The following is a 20,218-nucleotide window of genomic DNA, read 5'->3' on the forward strand; positions in this document are numbered from 1 at the left end:
GCAAGGTGCTGTGCGGTATGTGGATTAGGTCAGGATACTCCACCTCTCTGGCCTGGTTGACAATATTGTTCCAACATATACTTATTAGAGAAATTATCAGAACGTGTCGAGGACCCTTACTACGCGACCTGGCCACTTTGCCAAAAAAAGGTGTCCAGTAATTCTATCAAGCACAAGCAATAGGCAGCCTGGCAGTTTCTCAACAGCATACCGATATATTCTCCAGGGTGGTGCAAAGAAGAAAATATAGAGGGAGCGGTACTCTGCGCCATGGTTGGAATATTATTTTTATGAGCACTCGGAGAATAGAGGGTGTATACCTAAAGGATTAATAGTATATATTTGATAAAATAAAGCCTTATCCTAGAAATAACCGCCAATCCCTCTGCAGCATGTGCGATAGCCAGAAAGAGGGGTTACCACTGTCTCGGGCATCCCAGAGTTCTTCAACGAATGAAAGGACTATTAGATTTGCCGGAAGGCGATTCAAAGAGTAGATGGCCCGAAGCCTGCTACGCACTTTATCGCGCAAGAAATGATTCGACTCGGTCAATTCGGATCCGGCTGTGAGAAGAGGGAGAGATTGAAAATTAAGGTAGTACGAGGACGCAGGAATTAATATCAGATGGCGGATTGTTTCTTCGGCGTATTGTAGAATCAAAGACTCTTGCGTTTCAGTCACATCCGGATCCGTGGGACAACCTCTCTGTGCATGCGCACGAGATCGATAAAGGAAAACGAGCCCGTGATTGCGGAACGCTTCATATAAGTGATCCAGGTCGGGATTTGGGGGCCTCGTCGTCCGGGTACTAAGCTGGGCCTCCAGCATGGCTTCTTGCATGGGGTTGCGGTTCTGTGGCATATCATGAACCAGTCGGCAATATCGTCCGATATTCGCTATGATGAAAAGTAGTCGGCTACATGTTCCGTACATCGGATGGTGCCAGTCTCCCATCCTGTGCACCGCGAGAGATATGGTAAATAAGTCGAGACCCTGTGGTTCACATGGTTCTACCAAGAATGAACTGCACATGTCCCAGTAAAGATAGACTCCCAGGCAGAGTCGAACCATAGGGTCATTAGTCGTCGACATAGATGTGTCTCGGAGCATACTGTTGATCAAAGCGCGGGCACCAAATAAATGTTGTTTGCCATAATCTTTCGGGTCAGAATCAGCAACTTGCGTCAGAGCCAGCAGCATAATGGTCAGAAAATGTGTGTAAGTAGCGTGTTGGATCTGATCCATCTCTCTTCGAAGGCAAGCTATGGCTTTGCCACGTTCCTGAAGGGCCAGAGTGAAGGTCTTGGCCGGGAAGTACTGCTCATGACTGGCACTGACTGACTGGATAGCATGGAGAAGTGCGGATGATTGGCAAACGTGTTTCAAAATAGAGAATGAGAACGGATTGTTTTCAGGATCTATAACTAACGTTTGGCTGACTTTCTCCAGCCAATACTGTAGTAGTCTTCGATTGACATGCGTTTTAGGCTGCAGTGAAAGCCACGGTGTCTCAACTTGCCACTGTGTCAACCGCGGGACTGACGAGCAGACAAGACCTTGACGCTGGCACCGCTTGCACGTCGGATAGGCCTCATCGCATTTGACCCGCTTTGTCTTGCATTCCCGACAGCCCAGTTTGCTTTTGTTTCGCGGTCGAGCCGGTAGAGACTCGTGCTCCTGCTGCGTGCTCGGATGTAAAGACGAGCTGACTATCGCTTGTTTGAAACGTAAAAAGGGGAAGTACATATCTGTTCATCTGTTCAGATAGACTGTTGGCTTCCTGCGTTGTTCTTTTGGGTTCAATAGTGGCATTGGAGACTAGCAATTGGGTCGGAATACTTTTGGAGTACGGACGGATCAGAGGGTGTGGCCGCGGGAGATGACTAATCCGCTTATATCATCGCCTTGCTTGACCGATCATGCAACCGTATTGATTTATGACGATAAATCATGTAATTCCGCTCATTTATGACGATCGTGAAGCCCCTGAAATTGCATAAATATCGGCTTCTTTATCGTGTAGTTAGAAATAATCAAGACCTTCATTCATTTGAATATGATCATATAAATCAGTTGAAGAATCACTTCTTCGGTAGACCCACATATTTCTGCCACAGAAATGCTTGAATTCTCTATGGAAAGGGGTTGAGCGCTATTGCCAAGCCGCCATATAGGGAAGGCGGACTGAGGCGGCAGTATCGCCAACATTTTATGAACTCGATTCGGATTTGAGTGACTCTTGATGTGGATGAAAACAACCTGGTATTCTTGCTGAGTTGACCTTTAGAAAGGGGTCATGCGGATCAAAACTGCTTTAAACGCCAATTTTGATCATAGCAGTTTTAATGGTTTGTATTTTCTTTTTTATTGACACGGGGCATATACCACTATATATAATGTCAGCGAAGAGCTAAACAGCTGGAAAGCCCAACAACAGATCCGGGAAGACCTTTATCTCGAACGCATTCATCTCCTAGAAATAGAGGTTAGCAAGCTCCGGTCAGAGCTTACAACAGTCCAATTACCTCAAAACGAAAAACGGGCTGTACCAGCCCAGTACTTAAACCAGAAGCCTGCGAATAATCAAGTCACTCAAGCTCAAAAGAAGACAACATATGCGGATCTGGCAGCTCTGTTAGCAACCAAACCAGGAGGCCAAGGATGGCAGGAAGTTACAAAGAAACAGAAGAGACAACCACAAAAACAGCCAGAACAGCTAAGTTTAGGGGATATTAGGCCAGCGAAAAATAGCCCGAAGACCACTATTCCGCAGAGAAGGTGGAATAGAAGCCCCAAGAGCTGAAAGAGAAAAACTGGGACAGTCCCCGGCTAATAGCTCTGGTAAGGCAGTGTTTCAGGCTAGGCGTTCATCCGGAGACATGGAAAATAGCTAAAGGTATTCTGCTGCGGAAGCCGAATAAGCCAGACTATACAAAAGTTAAGGCTTACCGGGTAATCAGCCTACTCAACTGCCTAAGAAAGGTAGTAAAAAAGGTAGCAGCAGAAGCTATAGCTAATCATTGCGAAATTACCCAGAGTTTACACCTGGGTCAAATGGGATCTAGAAAGGGCCGAAGTACTATAGATGCCATAGCCTGTCTGATACAACGAACGCATCAGGCGTAGGACCTAAAACAGCTAGTAGGAGCCCTCTTTCTCGATATAAAAGGAGCGTTTGATCATGTTAACCCAGCCAGACTGATAGCCCGGATGATAGAGCTCAATCTAGATAGGGACCTGATACGCTGGATACAATCCTTTCTGACTGACCGAAGGGTTCAGCTAGTTATCGATAATATTCAGTGTTCGGAACAGCCAATTAACTCAAGTGTCTCCCAGGGATCACCAGTGTCCCCAATCCTCTTCATCATCTATCTCAGCGGAATCTTTGAGGCTATAGAGGCAGCAGTACCAGGGGTTCAGGCCTTATCATTTACAGATGATGTAGGTCTTCTAGCCCCAGGGTATTCGGTAAGAGAAACATGCGAAATGCTACAGCAGGCAGCAGAAGTAGCAATCAGCTAGAGCCAGATACATAAAGTCCAGTTCGACGCAGAAAAAACAGAGGCAGTCTTCTTCACCCGAAAACGAGGCCAGAAACTCAGGGCCCAGATTCAGCGAGCCCGCGTAGTGATCGAGGGACATCGAGTCTCATTCAACCAAGAAGCTACTCGGTAGCTAGGTTTATGGTTGGATGCAGGCCTTAACCTAAAAGTTCACTACAATACGTGCCTACGGAAGGCCCGTACAGCGGAAACCCGGGTGCAATCTCTGTGTCGCAGACAGGGCTTACCCCCAGGCCTGGTGCGCAGGATCCAGGTAGCTGCAGTGCAGTCAGTAGCTCTATATGGGGCAGAGCTCTGGTAGCAGAGCCAGAAAGATCGGCTAGAAGGGGTACAGCAACTACTTAATTGACAAGCTCGGGCAATTACGGGAATGCTCAGAACTACCTCTATCGGCCCTCTTATTCGGGAGACAGATCTAACACCAGCGGAATATCTACTAGAATCTAGACAGCTAGAATATACTATCCGGCTTCTAGGTCTACCCGAAAATTACCCAGCAAGACAAATTCTTCCAGTCAGCTTTAGAGAAGGGGATCAGCACGTACAACTCGACGAACAGCCAGAAGAGGACCGAAATTGGGCATAATTAAGCCGGGGACCATAGTCCCTAGGCCAACACCTAGTACGCCGGCTAAATCAGATCCTACCAGTGGACCCCTCAGGAGGTTTCGAAACCTCAATACAGATCTCGGAAAACAGCTTCCCAGGCCAGATCATCATTAAGTCTCCAGAGGAAGCATTTCAGGCAGCCCGGGCAGCCCGAGCAGCTCAGACTATCTGAACAGATAGATCTAGGCTAGAAGATGAGCGAACTGGAGCTGGGATAGTATGGCAAGCCCAGCAAGGCTGCTGGAAGACAAAAACATTCCCAATGGGAAAAGGACAAGAAGTCTTTGATGCAGAGCTCCTAGGAGTCTATCAGGGACTACAGCTGGCGAGAGAGATAGAAAGCCAAGGACCAATTACCATATTACTCGACTCCCAAGCAGCTATACGCAGGCTACAACATATAGGACCTGGACCAGGTCAGACAATAGCTGCTGATATACGCACTGCCGCTCAGGACCTGCTATCTAGGGGCCGTGATCCGATAATTCAATGGGTCCCAGGACATGCAGGTATAGAAGGAAACGAAAGGGCAGATTAAGCAGCAAAACAAGCCGTAACGCGAATACCGGGACCAGGCTGCAGAGAGATCTCACAAGCATTTACTCGCAGAACCCGTACAGAGGCATTAAGAACAAACAGATAACACTGGCTAGAGAATAGTCTAAACCGGAAATCACAATCGACACAGAGAACCTATAAATCTGGAAGAGGCTGGCAACTGGATCCTATAGCAGCAACAGCTACTAAGGGCCTAGCTAGCTGATACTTCCAGATGAAGGTAGGACATGCAGCTATCGGATTATACCTACACCGCATAAAATCGCGGGAAAGAGCGACCTGCCAAAACTGTCAAGCTCCTAAGCAGACAGTCTCTCACATACTAGTCAGCTGCAGGCAATGGCGACGGCAACGAGAGGTACTATATACAGCTCTAGATAGAGCGGGAATAGCAAGGCCTTCTGTACAAGAAAGTCACCCGGAAAGCAGGCTCTTCAAGGAGCCTAGAGCTACTAAAGCCCTACTGGACTTTATAGCTAATACAGGCGTGGCTCTCTCTGGAGAACAACACCAGAAGGACCAACACAGGGCAGAGAGAGATGATGAAAGAGGCCTAGAAACTCTAGAGGAAGCTGAACAGACCGGAGAAGGCTAACAGGAAGGGTAGCCTGGTTACATCTAGGCGTCACTCATCCTGCTAGAATCCCAAGGAGAGCAAACATGCTCAAAGGCCCTGCGCAAGAAGGCGGTATGGGGCGAGGAAAAGGAACAGAATGTATACAAACGAGGGAATAGCCCTAGGAACTGATAGGGGCCTGAGGCCTAGCCTCAGGCCGACGACACACGGTCTGTCATAGCCCTAGGGGCTCGGTATGGACAATAAACTTGATTAAATAATAATAATAATAATGTCAGCGAAGATGGGGCAATTTTACCGCCAGGATTCAACACCTTGCCGCTTGCCGTCTAGATCAACTCCGACGGCATTTCATGGCTTCAAGATAAGCCGATTTCAAAGAAGCCACGTATCATATTGCACTTTAAATAGCTTCGTTTCGATCGTCTAAATTAAGATGATCAGACCTTCATTGAGCCTCGATTCTGCATACAAATTACTCGGCAATACGAAACTTTCATGATCCAATATATAACCATAGTTTGAGAGTTATTGTAACTTTTTGAATCCCTTTTAATTTCATTTTACTCCCTTGAATAAAGTATTTACCAGTAGAGAGGCCAGAGATGAGCCACTGTTTCCATATTCATATACGTTGTTTTGCCAATAGATGTCAGTGGTGTTCCTAAACTACTGAGTTCGAACATTCCGACTTGCTTGATTGCATCCACATTATATAGCAGCGATGGGCCGATTGGACTTGGCTTTGGTCTTATTACATGACAGTACTTCGTGATATTGTAGGGTGCATTTAGAGCCTTCATAGTGAGCAGCTTAACCTATCATTACCAGGCACTGACTGTTAAGTGGTTTTGCTCAGTTCCCCAATTTTTGTAGGCAATCTGTATTCATTTCCTCTCTTCGAAAATATAGATAGGTGAATAGAGAAGTGATTTTGAACCGACCAGTTTCATAGAGTTAACTACCAAGGAATCCGCAAAAATTAACTTGTTTGCCTCCACATTCCATGAATGTAATCCAGACACTGCTAGTTTACACCTTCTCTCCATCGCTCGACTCTTTCTAGCCCCATGACAGCGATCAGAGAAGCATGCGTGAAATCATCAACATCTCCATATTTTCTGTCAACCAATACATCGCCCATCTTGTGGCTGCGTATCGGCACAAATCCCATCTTATTATTGTTGACCGTCCTCATGACTCTTCCCCAGGCGTAAGCTGACGGGGCGTCCCACAAGCCTCCATCGCCTGTGAATGCAATGCCACCGGGACATCCTGACCAGCCTTCCTTAAGCGTGGAATATATCGTCATGAGGAGTACGGAGGCCAGATAGGTACGACGGATAGACTCGGTAAAGACCCATGTATGCCAGATCGAGTTAAGGTCGCCTCCGATACTCAGAAGATTGAAAGGAGTTGGTTCGCCAGAATCCCCACCCCGGCTCTGCGATGCATCATAACTCCCCGCAGAATAGGTGTCTAGGGATGCACTCTGGAGGAGCTGATATCCCCAGGTTAACAGGACCTCAATGCCGTGTTCCGCCTGGGCCCGAGCGTTAATGTTCCCGTCGAAAAGGCAAGTCGTGGTATAGATGACGAGGGCTTGGGTGCGAGCAAGATGCATGGCCATGTCGAGCACAATGGCGGCCGGCTCTGGTGGCTGGCTGTGAACAAGGTTACTTGCGCGCTCTTTGGCAATGCGTAGGACCATTCTTTTTGTTTCGGAAGTCTTGGTCTGGTACGCGGCTAAGGTGGTGTAGGCGTCCTGAATGGGGAGCGGGAGATTGACGGAGTAGAGAGAACGGTTTATAAAGGCGCAGTGCCCTTGGGACGTCCATTGCTTCATCCAGGATTGTAGTGTATCGACGAAGAACTTGAGGCTGTCATCTCCGCAGGCGAGGCATCCATCGTACGGCGCATGTGCGAGCTCCCAGGAAGATGGGTCAAGGTACCATAGTATCGTAGAAGGGGAGTCTAAGGTGGCATCCGAAGAAGAGAGGGAGTTGCCTGGCAACAAGTGGGGTGGTGATCCTGAAGCTGGTCGGTCATGGAAGGCATAGTCGCCGACTTTCTCGAGCTCGCTCTAGTAGGGTTCCACACACAAATCTCTGGAATCACCCACATTTCCCCGCACGGCGGACATTATACCGTCCTCGGTGTACATAATATCGTACAAAGGGGCCATCGGAGGTGCTGGGTATGTACAAGCGAACCCTTTGGCGGTGCATCGAGCGCGATATGGGGTCCGCCTGTCGCATCTCCGCTTAGCCCTGGTACAAGAGACGCAAGCCCGCCTCGGTTTCATTGCAACGCTCTGTCAGTTCGAACGGGGGTCTTCTATGGGGATGTGTCTCGTGGAAAGTTGAAAGCGAAAGACGAAGAGCCAAGACCGACTTGACCGCCGGACTTTGGGGTCGGCGGAAAAAAACCCGCTGGATCCCGCCTCAGTGGCCCGTCCAACCAATTATGACTCGAATCCTCGCGGCCAAAGGTGTGGGTTTTTGCGTAATATCGCCCGTCTAACTTGTGCGCCACTCCGCAATCACTGGATCGAGTTCCTATAACAGGTCATTTGATTGGCTTTGCTAATTACGCAATGAGAAACAGTCGGCCTTGCAGCGCTACGACAGTATAGCCCTGGCATTCTTATAAGAACCATAGATCCATACAACGAAGAACTACCTCGTTCATTCACAGCCAGTCTAGCATCAATCATCAGAGATCACACTTGTATCTCCCTGAACTAATTCAGCAGCTTCTTTTGCGCTGGACCTAATGGCCCTTCCCGGACTTCAGAAATTGCACAAGAAGCCCTATCTGGCTATCTCACCTACTCGCCCGGAAATCAGTCAGGAAGGGTGTACGATCCTCATCACTGGCGGAAACAGTGGCATTGGCTTCTCCATCGCACGAGCCTTTGTGGCGCCAAAAGCAAAGCATGTCATTATTGTGGCTAGACGTGCCGACTCAGTGAAAGCCGCAGTTTCCCGACTGGTCCCTAGGCCCGGGAAAGATTCGCCAACTGTCGTGGAGGGACGCGTTTGTGACGTGGGAAGCTTGGAATCCACCGTGTCAATCTGGTAGGAGCTGAAGAACAATGCTGTTCACATCGACACTTTGGTCCTAAACGCAGCATCGTTGGGCAAACAAAAATTTCTACTCGAGGCCGGTTGTGACGGAGCCTGGCAGGACTTTGTCACTAACGTGCGCTCGAACATCGACTGGGCTGAGAGAGTCTACAAGCGGGAAGGACGAGAATCAGGAAGACGTAAAGTATGCTTCCCCATGAGCCAAGTCTGGCCCGGGATTCGCAGATGCTGACGGTTCTAGTCTCTTGTTAGCGACAGCACCTGCGTTACCCATATGCGGCATTATGCCACTGATCGTCCGACATATGGCATGACCAAACTAGCAGGCACGGACTATTTTCAGCAGTTGGCGTTAGAAGTCAACCCCGAGGATATGCAGATCACTATCTTCCACCCCGGCATCATCCTCACCGAAGCTGCCGCGAGAGGGGGTGTGGACAACTCTTCGTATGACTGGGATGATGCTAAGCCAATTGGACCTAGATCTGGAAAATGTAAGACTAACGTTTGTTCATTATCAGCAGCGAAGGCAAATGTAAGATACCAAAAACGCGAGATCTCGGGTACATTGAATAAGATTCGCTACCTTGCGATTTACATCTATGCAAGTCTACAACGCCGGGAGACCTTCCTTCAGCTTCAGCCTCAAGAACCTAGGCTAGTGCCTATTCAAGACGTCCGAGCTCGATGGAACTCGACATTTTTGATGCTTTAACGTGTAAAACGGCTATGCAGCTATTTAAACCGTTCTGTAAGCAATATGATTTCGAAAAGATATTGCTTAATGATAAAAAGTGGCGTTAAATTGACTATCTTCTCTGTATCACGCAGCTATTTTTTAACTATACTACTGAGCTATCAAAGACAAAGGAAGCTACTACGCATCTGATTTTTAAGCTTTATAACGCACTTTTCGAACACCTTGAGCAGTCGATAAGCCAGCTAAAAAAGAAGCGTGTTAGATGGAAATTACAAATGCTACAGTCACTAGAAGCAGGTCGACAGAAGCTTAGTAACTACTACTCTCAAACGGATAGTATGAAAGGACATATCTTTGCTTTCGGCACTATGCTTGCACCAGATAGCAAATTCCAATTCTTCCAGACTGATGATTGGGAACTAAGCTAGCGTGAGATATATCGCAAATTATTTCAATCGGCATTACTTCCTTATCAAAAGCTTCTTTCAAGAGATTAAGCCTCGTCTACACTCCGAACATCATTAAGACCTACATCAAGGCTTAATAAGATGCTAAGTGGGAATAAGGCTGTAGCAAAACCTATTAGAGATAAGGCTACTCAGTATCTCGATAGTGGTAATTCTGTTAATCTTGACTATTAATGTTTTATACTGATTTGATTCTAGACCCAGTGAAAACTGAGTCTCTCCAATTCTGGCGTGATAATCAATCCCGTTTTCCTGCAATTACATTACTTGCCCGGGATGCTCCCTCAATTCCTGCAACCGGTGCTGGTGTTGAGCGACTTTTTAATACCGCTCGTAATGTCTGCTATTTTTGATGTGGCCGTTTGAAGTCAGAGACTATTGAAGAGATTATGCTATTTCTATGTGCATCTAGGTTTGATCTTAAGGATACAGAGGCAAAGCAGCTTGAGAAGTATTTTACTTTGAACGAGATTGAGACATCAAAAAAATAGAGTAATGAGAATCTAGAGGATATTAGGATTGATTTAATTAGCGATGACGAGGAGGAAGAGGAGGAGGAGGAGGATACTGAGATAGTTACTTCCAAAAGTTCCAATAAGTTAGTAGGTCTTGGTGCTGAGAGTAATACTGAGGAGCCTCAGCTGCCGGAGAATAGGACTCAGCTACGGACGTCTGGAAGGAAACGTAAATATAGAGAGGATAATAACTTTAAGCAGTATTAAAAGAATGGAATCAATTTAACTCAAATCGATTATCATTATAGTACTGCGAAGAATCTATCTACATCAATTGTTCTATATCATATATGTAACTAGAATACCTAAAATTAAAGGCAAATTTGCATTAACTATGCAGTCACGAGATTCTTCTCTGTCTGTCTTGTTTTACACCAATATGGGTACCCATGGGTCCTGCCGAAGTCTAATCTTCCCTTGTACAGTACGTTTTCAGATCGGGATTAAACTACGCACTCAGTATCTTCACTGGGATGCTCATTCTACAGACTGATAAAGATGAATCTCAGCTGAAGTGGTAGTCTGTAACGTGAAAATAAATATCAGTACCATCTCACGTTACAAGAGGTCGCCGCTTATTTGATCATACCGCATCGTTCTATGCAAAATCCCACTTACCTTGCTTCTCTAAATATCAACTGTGAGAAACTGTGAGATTTCTATTTTGAAAGAATCCGAAAAACGATCCGAAAAGCCACAACAAGAAATAAAGCCGCTAGAAAACCATGACTTCATGGCAGCAGTTTCCGTTGCCCCCTGGCCTTCCAGGCCGACTATTTACCGACATGGGAATCTCCCACGCCACCGTTGTCCCTGCCTCCGCAAAGCTAGTCATAACCTGGGGCGAGCCAGGACTAGATGGATTCTAAGCGGTAACTAGGCAATCATAGCTAATACAGTGTCAGAATCAATACTGCGAAGCTTGCTACCTTTAGAACGAAATTAGCGCCGAGAGGAGGGAATTGTATACTTTCTTGGCGATGATGTCGGCCCGTCTTTGACCTGCAGGCAACATAGTTTTGCTCTTTAGCCTGTAAGACATGATGATACTCTGAGTTGATAAAAGATCCTTGGAGAAGTCTGACGTATTGCTTAGTATTCTGTTTCTCCCATAGTATTGCAGTTGGTAATAAAGCGGAGCCCCATCAAAGTGTGATTCCTCTTGTAGTATACATCTCAAGAAAAGCCCACAACAACGCCCAAAAAAGCATCTCTCTAATCAGTGTAAATATACCCAATATCTCTACTAGAATTACCACTACTGTTCCTCCCCCAATGTCCCGCCTTGCTTGCGCCTACAGCTGCTGTCCGAGTCAGCCCATTGTGTCTTTGGAACAATAAACTTTGGAGAAGCCTGGTATGAGTACCTACGTTCAGTGCGTCTAATTGACAGAGTATACCGTAGATCTGACTAAAGTTTTATAGGGAAGGAAGCCTCGGTGAATGTGATAAAGAAACAACCTTCAGAATCCCGGACACATTCTACGAGAATGGGGGTAATTTTATCGACACGTGAGATAAATAAATGCCTGGTCTCGTGTAACCTTTCTGACTTTCTTGGTGGGAGCGAACAACTCTCAGAACGAGGAGTCGGAAGCCTGGTTAGGCGAATGGATGGGATCCCGGGGCGTGCGCGATCAAATCGTCCTAGCCACAAAGTATTCCTCCAGCTATCGTGCATACAACAGATCTGAGAATCTCGCAAACTCGGTGGGAAACAGCACAAAGAGCCTAAAAGTTTCTGTCGAGGCCAGTCTTCGGAAATTGCGGACAGACTATATTGATCTAGTGAGGCCATTGTGCCACCCCTTCTCACTTACCGGGGTACAATTAACGCTTGACCTAGTTGTACATTCACTGGTGGGACTTCGCCACCTCAATTGAAGAAGTGATGACCCCTCTCCACCAACTCGTTATGGCAGGGAAGGTGCTATACCTTGGTTCCAGCGACACGCCTGCCTGGATAGTGAGCAGAGCTAACCAGTGTAAGCCCCCACTCTTTTTGGCAGCCATTACACGCCAACACGCTGATAATGTTCTCCGATAGATGCTTGGGATCACGGAATTCGTCCTTTTTCCGTTTATCAAGGCCAGTGGAGCGCCGCGAAGCGTGAATTTGAGCGCGACATCATCCCCATGTGCCACGCTGAAGGAATGGGCCTGTGTCCCTGGGGAGCACTCGGTAGCGCCAGCTTCAAAACCGTTGCCCAGCGAGAGGAAATCAGGGCATCACTAGCGGGCAATTCGGGGCGACAAGCCAACCCCCGCGCTGTCGATGTTCAGGTTTCAAAAGTACTAGAGGCAGTTGCAGCGCGGTACAAGACCGAGATAACTAGTGTAGCACTAGCGTATGTCATGCACAAGGCGCCCCATGTTCATCCGATCATTGGCGGCCGGAAGATTGAGCATCTTCTCCGCAATATCGAGGCTTTGGGGTTGGCGCTTTCACAGGAGGACTTAACGGAGATTAAGCAGACGTATGGTTTCAACCTAGGATTCCCCATGACATACTTATTCCAGGGAGACGATCGAGCCGCTCATCCCAGTAATTCGACCTTTTTGAATGTTGCGGCGACATTTGATTATCCTGGCCTGCCGCGCCCTATTGTACCCAAGCAACAGGACGCTTGAGCACGGCCATGAGGGGTATAGTCAGAAACCAACAAGCATGGATATCTGATGTAGTTCTAGTACATTTTTTGACGGAAATTGGCTCTATAGGATTTTTTGAAAGTTCCGAGTGATTTTTTGAGCCACCTCCGACGCAATGATGGAGTAGAGATTACCAATACATCAATGCTACCTAATCCAGTCCCAACTAGGTCGAGTCCCTCTATAACCCTCACCCCAGACCCTTTGGAGGATACGCCATGAGTCTTTGAGAGCTTTATGTTGCGTAACTTCCTCCAGCTGTTCATACATCTCGTTGATTATTTTTATATCATCCGGCTCTGTAGCAGTGAGTCCAGCAAAGAAGAGTGGAATTGCCATCAGCGGCGCAAGCTCGGGCACTTCGATTTCCGCCAAGTTCGACAATATATCCTTCAAAGATTGCCGTGCCTTCCACCCCTCCATGTCGTCTGGGTGCATGAGAAAGTATGTCCAGATAAAGATTGCGGATTGGCAGGATCCGAACAACATAATTTCCTCATCTGTAGATAATTGCTCCTTGCCCGGTTTCCAACTTGCGAGATCGTTCCATATTTGAACGGCGTCGGTAATCCCATGCGCGTTTAGTTTGGAATCTTGCCGGGCCCTGCAGTGAAGGGCATGAACTCTCTGCGTCAGCCGAAGCAGATAAGTCTTCCAATCACTCTCCGTCGCATGCCGGGCGCCTTTGGAAGAGGGGACAGGCGCGTGCTCTGCAGCAGGGGCCTGTCTACCATGCAGAACGTAAGTGGCGAAAAAGTCTAGTAGCGAGAGCATGTTACTAGTTTCTTTTCTTTTTTTTTTTCGTGGAACAAAAGCTGTTTACGCCAAATGATGTCAGCCCTAGCACATTTGAAGATCGCACCATCAAGCTTCCTGTCCATACACTTTGAATATTTGTCTATTCCCTTGCGACGGGTATGAACTGAGAGAAATTTTTGCTCGAACGAACAGCCAGATGGGCTACGCTGACCTCGAATTTATTTGAATCTATAGATTTTCATCGGCGCCTCCTGCGGCTGAGATCAATAATCGCTATGAATTAGTGGAGCGGAACCCTCCACGTTGGGCCGTGCCATCGTTGGCAACAACCGGGGATGTTTGACGCTGCAACTATTAAAAGAACTAACAATGCATTCAAGATCACAGCCTAGCCTCTCCAGACTGACGGGGAAAGGCCCACCAAATCACTCGCAACAATCCAGAATTAGCAATTACCAACACAGCGGCTATTTGAAACCGGAACAGGAATGAAGGGGGTGGAGATGGAAAATTTTGCCATTGGCGTTGCCGCGATTTGCGACCAATAATCCTGGGCACTAGTGGAAGTACGTGGTCCGAGCACCTCACATTCCAGAGTCTGATAGGTTCCGATGGGAGATTACAGCTCGCTAGCATTCCGGTGACGAAATCACGAAAGCCATGTCATCCATCCTGACCGATATTCAACCCTCTCTATCTCCTGCTCTTCATCACATCCGATGCCGGCGCCGCTTCTTTCCCCTCGGGATACTGGAGATAAGTGCGCTCTTTCTGATAGTCTCCGATTCGAATCGAATTGAATTTGGCCGGTCGTTCGGGCGAAATGGTAGTGTTTCCATAATCGCGTCGTGGTCGGCGCCGAAAAGCAATGGAATGCTAAGACGCGTTTTCCCTTCCATATTGTACGCCCGATGGATTGTTGACTGGAATGTATTGTTTGTCCACACGCTCAGCGTATCGCCGACATTGACCACGAAATGACCTGCGAAGTTTGATTGTCAAGGATGCGTTCTGTTATATATATTACACAGACACCCCTGTCCGTTTCAACTAGGCAAATGTTCGTGTGGAACAATTACCTGGGATTGGGTTTGCAAATATCCATGTCCCGTTGTTCGACAGTACTTCAAGTGATTTGACCTCATCCTGGCACAAGATGGTGAAAACTGAAGCAATTGCCCACCTTCAAGATCACTGTGAGCAAAGTCCCAGATCCTTCGGGATTCTGCGGAGCAGCTGCTTCGTAGTAATTGAGAGCCAGCAACACTCCTGGATGCTTCGCAAAGAATAGTGTCGCGCCTCTTGTCGCCGGATTCATCGCAGCAGGTCAAGGATGGCAGTGGGTGCTGGCAAGTAGTCTATCAATATATTTCCTCAAAAAGGACCATCTTGACGGAGGATTTAGTATTGGTGTGCAATATTCAATTTCATATGTTTCCTGGTGTCCCTTGCCTTTTTCGAAGAGACAAATTGGAACCGTGCTACTGTTCAACACGCTCCCACGCCCGGTCCCAGCAATAATGAGCACATAATCGCTCAGGGCCTGCAGCAAGATACTGTTCACAGATCTCATAAGTATGAAAAGTGCCATGAGAATGACATTCCTGATGTTGAACGGTCCGAGGAGCTGGAAATAGCGCCTGCTCCTTACGCAGAGAAGAAGTTTTGGAACAAGACACAGATATCCCAGCCAGGAGTCTTCTCTCGCCCCAATCGCATGTGCATCATGATGATGCGGGTACTTCTTCTATTATCATTCCCTCTCGTCGCATGGACCGGGGTCTCAGTTGGCTGTTCCCGAATGTGGTTGACCTTCTTGAACGGAACAAAGTCTACAATTATGAGCGGTGTATACGGTGTCCCGTACATTTCCGCACTGGTATTCGCAATGTTTGGGTAAGCATCCTTTCTTCTCTCTTTGTCTTTCTTGTTTCTTTCTGTTTTCTTCACTTTTCCGAGTTTTCAATGTTCAGTTTCTTTCTTCCTTTCTTTTGTTGTCTGTTTCCCTTCCCCCCCCCCCTTTTTTTTTTGCGACTGTAGTGGCGAAGCGAAATTGGCGCAAACCGGGAAGCTCTATTGACGGCAAATAACCGTTGGAATTAGTGCCACTATTAATGCCTTAGTTACAAGCGTTACTATTTTTTCCGCTATCACATTATAGAATCATTGGTTTAGCCCGAGATAGACTTCAAGGGAAGCTCACGGCAAGCAGGCTTCTCGGTCACTGAGTAAATTTTCATGGGTTCGCTGCGCACCATTCTAGCTGCTGATCTTGTGCAATGGCGATTGCTGAGATGGCTACAATCATAGTTGTGAATAAGACGACTGTAATTATAGCGTGAAAGGTTGCATTATTCTATTCAAAAGATCTGTGATTGCACAATTGCAGTGTTCTTAGAGGATATCGCTCAATGGAATTAAACTGATGTAACGGGCTTTGGTATAGATACTGAACCCTTTAGGCTTGAGGTGTAGATGGAGTGATCACCTGGTCTTCAGCGAGCTTTTCCAATCAAGTAATCTCTCTCAGTCTAAAGCCTCGACAGTTTCTCCATCTTACTATCATTAATAAACAGAATTCATTATGGTATTTGATCGCTACCCAGTTACTCCACCTGCAGCAGACACTTTTGCCACCAAAGCCCTTCGTAATAATGCCAGAGGCTGGAATCTTGACAAGGAGGCTCTTGAGCGCTTTAAAATTCGTGAGATTTGTGAAGGGTGGGGCAGCCACCGTGAAGCCGCTGAGTATGGCCCCTTCATTCCAGTGTCCCCGAGCCTACTTCTCATCATCGGTATTATAGATGGGAGAATTACCGTTCCATGTTTTTCGATGATGCGTATATCGCAACATCGTGGAAACAAGGAAACATCGATAAATTCATTCTAGCATCCAAGGAGGGGTTTGCCGAGAGCTCTTCCTTCATGTACATCATACACCGTATCTGTGGTACCTCTGTTGAGGTTAATCCTGAACTCTCGCGTGCGGTGTGTAAGATGGTTACAATCACCTGTCGCTTCACCTTCGATGACGTGGAGATGGATAATGAATCCGATAGTCGATTTTTCTTCCTTCTCGAGAAACGTTGGGGCCGCTGGGGTGTCTGTTTCCTAACCCTGTTGTTCGATAAGGATAAATTCATTCTTGTTAATCCCGCTAGGATCTTCCATATTCCTGAAGAAGAGGTCGACAAGTTCCCTTCAGGTTACCGCTATCTCGCCTGGGCCGAGGTCAAGATCGGCCATCCTCCCAAGTTGAACCTGAACAGTCATGGCCCGGAGCGAGATATACTGTATGGCAAGTGCAAGGATTGGCTAGACGGAAAGCGGGTTGTTCCTGGTCTCACTGGTCTTGACATGCCAAAGTCCAAGCTCTAGATGTTTAAAAAGGCTTGATTCAACGCTGGTGGACGGGTCGATTTTGTCCAAATTTAAAGTTCTCATCACTGTTGCAGTTAAATACTTCCCTGTCTCTTCTCCTTCTATATTCAGCTTTCGTTTGCCATTTTCAGCAATCGCTTTTCGAACCTAACCCTGTTCTCGTATAGATTGTTCGTAGCACATAGCAGCAGCATACAACGAAGTTTTTTTGTTTTGTTCTTTTTTAAAAATAAGGCTGCAATATATGCCTTCTCTCTAAATCTGCTTGTTCTATCATTGAAGTGGAATATAGTTCAATCTCTTGTAGAGTACCTACTATCGCACTGGGCGGTGGTGAGAGGCAGAATCGCTATCACCACGTGACGAGGGTCGGCGGGCAAAAAAACTTCCCTTTTGCAGTTTCCGGCGGGACGTGAATCACATCCACCTTGTCGCGTCCAGAGCCTGCGCCGACAATCGCAGAGCCCTTCTGATAGGCCACCCCTATAGCTCTCTTATATACGCCCCCCCGACACACTTCTCCCCCCTCGCATCCTCCCATTGCCCGTTGGCAGCCTTTCGATCCATCCCACCTTTGTTCTGCGGGGTCGCATTGATTCAACATGCCGCACTCGATCCCCGTACCTGCCACAGGCTTCCAAGCCTTGATCCTCTGTGGACCTGGTGTCTCGCTGAATACCTTCACCTCGAATCCGGAAGAGTACCCGAAATGTCTCATTCCCGTCGCCAATCGCCCGATGGTCTACTACCCGTTGGATTTCTGCAAGCGATCAGGAATTACAGGTAGGTGAAGCGAGTGCGCGCAATTTTGGCAATTGACATGGACTCATGACTTCAGATATCACATTGATTACTCCTCCTTCCGCCGTCGCTCCTCTCCAGGCCGCTCTACAACAGAACCCGTATCTTACGTCGCTCCCCTCGCCTTCCCCAACAGTCCTTGCCCCCAAGGTAAGAAGGAGTCGGGTATTGCAGTGAAACTCGCAAGCTAACCGGGCCAGGATCTTCAACTCACCTCCGGAACCGCTGAAATCCTCCGCCTCCCCGAGGTGCAAGCCTGCATCAAATCCGATTTCCTCCTTCTCCCCTGCGATCTTATCTGCGAAATCCCGGGTGAATCGTTGCTAGAGTCTTGGATGGTCTGGGAGGGTCGTAATCCCCACGGACCGGACTCATTAGGCCCCGGTGGCGAGAATGGAGGTCCTCGAGGCGGTCTGAGCGTATACTACCAAACGCAAGGCACGGAGGAGGACGTCAAGAGCGGAGTTAAAGACTTTGTGGCTATCGCGCCTCTTGAGCAGGATGAGGTGCCGGCAATCTCGCGATATGAGCTTTCGAAACTCGCCATGTCGATGCCCATGGATACCGTGAAGGAGAGACTCGAAGAGGACAAGGGTTTCCTTGTTCGTCATTCCTTGGTTGAGAAGCACGCGCAGGTCAAAATGCTGACCAGCTATCGCGACGCGCACCTTTACGTGTTTCCCTACTGGGTCAAGGAATTGGCGCTCCATCAAGACAAGTTACAATCAGTCAGTGAAGATCTCATTGGTTACTGGGCCAAATCCAGGTGGCAGCGCGGCCTGGGAGAGAAACTCGGAATCAACCACGTTCTGGGGGGGCGGCCGAATGAGAATATCGACGACAATGGAAGTGTCAACGGTCAAGCTCTTGAGCAGGAAGAGATTGACCTTCGCGGGATGAGCACCACCACACATACCTCCGCCTCGGCGCAGAGTGGCCCGGAACCTCCCTTGGACAGCGCCGAGTCAGATGCTGCAACTGAGACCCCAACAGCAGTCGAAGTCCCGCCTATTCTCGCCTACATGCAGAAGGAAACTTCGCCATTCGTTCGCCGTGTCGACAGCTCCCGTGTTCTTCTTGCCACATCTCTCCGTCTTGCCAAATTAGAATCTATCGAAGAAGTTGGCAAGACCGCCGCTTCTCCGTTCGCACACAACCAGAAAATCGCTCACCCCGAAGGCGTCGCTCAGCGCTGTGTCGTCACCAAGGGCGACTGCCTTCTTGCTCCTAACGTGACCGTCGAAGAGAAATGTGTCATCAAGGAATCTTGCATCGGCACGAACACCAAGATCTGCAGCGGCGCCCGTCTCACTCGATGCGTCATCCTCGACAACGCCGTCATCGGCGAACGCTGCGTGCTGACCGGATGCATCATCGGGAAGCGTAGCAAAGTCGGTCGCGAATCCGTGCTGAAGGACTGCGAGGTCCAGGATGGCAACATCGTCCCCGACGACACAGACGCCAAGAACGAGCAATTTATGATCTTCGAGGGTCTGGACGAGGACGAGGATGGAATGGATGTTTCTAAGGATTTCGGGGATGACCAGGGCGACTTTTAAGAAGATTGTTGTGGCATCCTTTCCTCATGGAAACTAACGAGATCGCTGCCTCAGGCTTCAATACCTGACATCATCCCGGATCCTCTATAAATAGCCCTAATGATTTAAAGCCTTGTTTATGAAACTTACGAGCACCATCAAAATCGATGTGTTGAATTAGGTACGAGTCGAATAAAATAAATATGGTCCACATGTTCAAGTAATGTTCTATCTATGTTGTGGGTGGTTAGGATACTTCACTTGGTGATAGAATCGTAAAACTTATTGGTAATAAGAAAAACAAACAACACAGTGGAGCCTTTCGTGGAGAGATACAGGGTCGTCAAACGTCTCAATTTAATCATACATACCATCGAATGTAGTGAAAGATAATATAACATGATGCATTTGATTAAATGGATCCATTCAAACTATCAACTTGTTATTCACGCAAGGAAAAGTGACATCCAAAACAGTATATTGGGATCTAGTTCTCAGATTATGAAACCATCTCAGTGACCAAGCAAAGCATAGAAAAAATAAGTGAAGCCTCAGCATAAACACCCATACAATCACAGCAAAGTATGAAACTTCATCACCTGAGACCGTTCACTTAGTCGAACTCCCACTCGTCCCAGGCTTACCCTTTCCACATCCACAAGCATCGTCTCCCTCTTTATCACAGGCACCGGCGCATCCAAACGAATACGCACAGTTATAAGCGGGAGCCACAAGCGGCGCCGCACCAGAGTGTTTCCTATAATAGCACATCTTCGTTCGGGTCGACCAGTCCACACTCTGGCAGTTGGGAAGCTTAGCGCATCCATCGAGACAGTCACGGTATGTCAGTGATTTCTCTTCCTTGAAGGGCATAGTACCGTGTCGTTTGCCACATTCCATGTGGAAGAGCTGGGGGGTAGAAACGATACTGTTGGAACGATATTATCAACCAGACCAGAGAGGTGGAGTATCTTGACCTAATCCACATACCGCACCGCACCTTGC

General features: G+C 47.7%; 6 protein-coding genes across 6 annotated transcripts; 3 read left to right on the top strand and 3 right to left on the bottom strand.

Annotated features, from left to right (window-relative positions):
- Positions 1–358: 358 nt before the first annotated feature.
- Positions 359–1,747, bottom strand: KD926_005015 (Zn(II)2Cys6 transcription factor; the record flags this gene model as incomplete). The annotated part of the gene is made up of 1 exon (XM_053095423.1): positions 359–1,747. One exon carries the CDS (start codon positions 1,745–1,747, stop codon positions 359–361), a length of 1,389 nt encoding a protein of 462 aa, XP_052949902.1.
- Positions 1,748–6,338: 4,591 nt separating this feature from the next.
- On the bottom strand, positions 6,339–7,539 carry KD926_005016 (uncharacterized protein; the record flags this gene model as incomplete). Its single annotated transcript, XM_053095424.1, has 2 exons — positions 6,339–7,394; positions 7,486–7,539. The coding sequence occupies 2 exons, from the start codon at positions 7,537–7,539 to the stop codon at positions 6,339–6,341; spliced, it is 1,110 nt and encodes a 369-aa protein (XP_052949903.1).
- A 547-nt stretch (positions 7,540–8,086) lies between these two features.
- KD926_005017 (uncharacterized protein) lies at positions 8,087–12,713 on the top strand (the record flags this gene model as incomplete). The annotated part of the gene is made up of 9 exons (XM_053095426.1): positions 8,087–8,350; positions 8,396–8,584; positions 8,642–8,894; positions 9,766–9,905; positions 10,059–10,251; positions 11,508–11,578; positions 11,664–11,870; positions 11,929–12,067; positions 12,130–12,713. 9 exons carry the CDS (start codon positions 8,087–8,089, stop codon positions 12,711–12,713), a joined length of 2,040 nt encoding a protein of 679 aa, XP_052949904.1.
- A 168-nt stretch (positions 12,714–12,881) lies between these two features.
- KD926_005018 (uncharacterized protein) lies at positions 12,882–13,508 on the bottom strand (the record flags this gene model as incomplete). Its single annotated transcript, XM_053095427.1, has 1 exon — positions 12,882–13,508. One exon carries the CDS (start codon positions 13,506–13,508, stop codon positions 12,882–12,884), a length of 627 nt encoding a protein of 208 aa, XP_052949905.1.
- Positions 13,509–16,077: 2,569 nt separating this feature from the next.
- KD926_005019 (uncharacterized protein) lies at positions 16,078–16,871 on the top strand (the record flags this gene model as incomplete). Its single annotated transcript, XM_053095428.1, has 2 exons — positions 16,078–16,241; positions 16,298–16,871. The coding sequence occupies 2 exons, from the start codon at positions 16,078–16,080 to the stop codon at positions 16,869–16,871; spliced, it is 738 nt and encodes a 245-aa protein (XP_052949906.1).
- Positions 16,872–17,476: 605 nt separating this feature from the next.
- KD926_005020 (translation initiation factor eIF2B subunit gamma) lies at positions 17,477–19,234 on the top strand (the record flags this gene model as incomplete). The annotated part of the gene is made up of 3 exons (XM_053095429.1): positions 17,477–17,657; positions 17,713–17,825; positions 17,876–19,234. The coding sequence occupies 3 exons, from the start codon at positions 17,477–17,479 to the stop codon at positions 19,232–19,234; spliced, it is 1,653 nt and encodes a 550-aa protein (XP_052949907.1).
- Between the last annotated feature and the right edge of the window lie 984 nt (positions 19,235–20,218).

Source organism: Aspergillus affinis (genome assembly GCF_023601865.1).
Source record: "Aspergillus affinis strain CMG 70 chromosome Unknown NODE_245_length_20218_cov_87_155454, whole genome shotgun sequence".
NCBI lineage: Eukaryota > Fungi > Ascomycota > Eurotiomycetes > Eurotiales > Aspergillaceae > Aspergillus > Aspergillus affinis.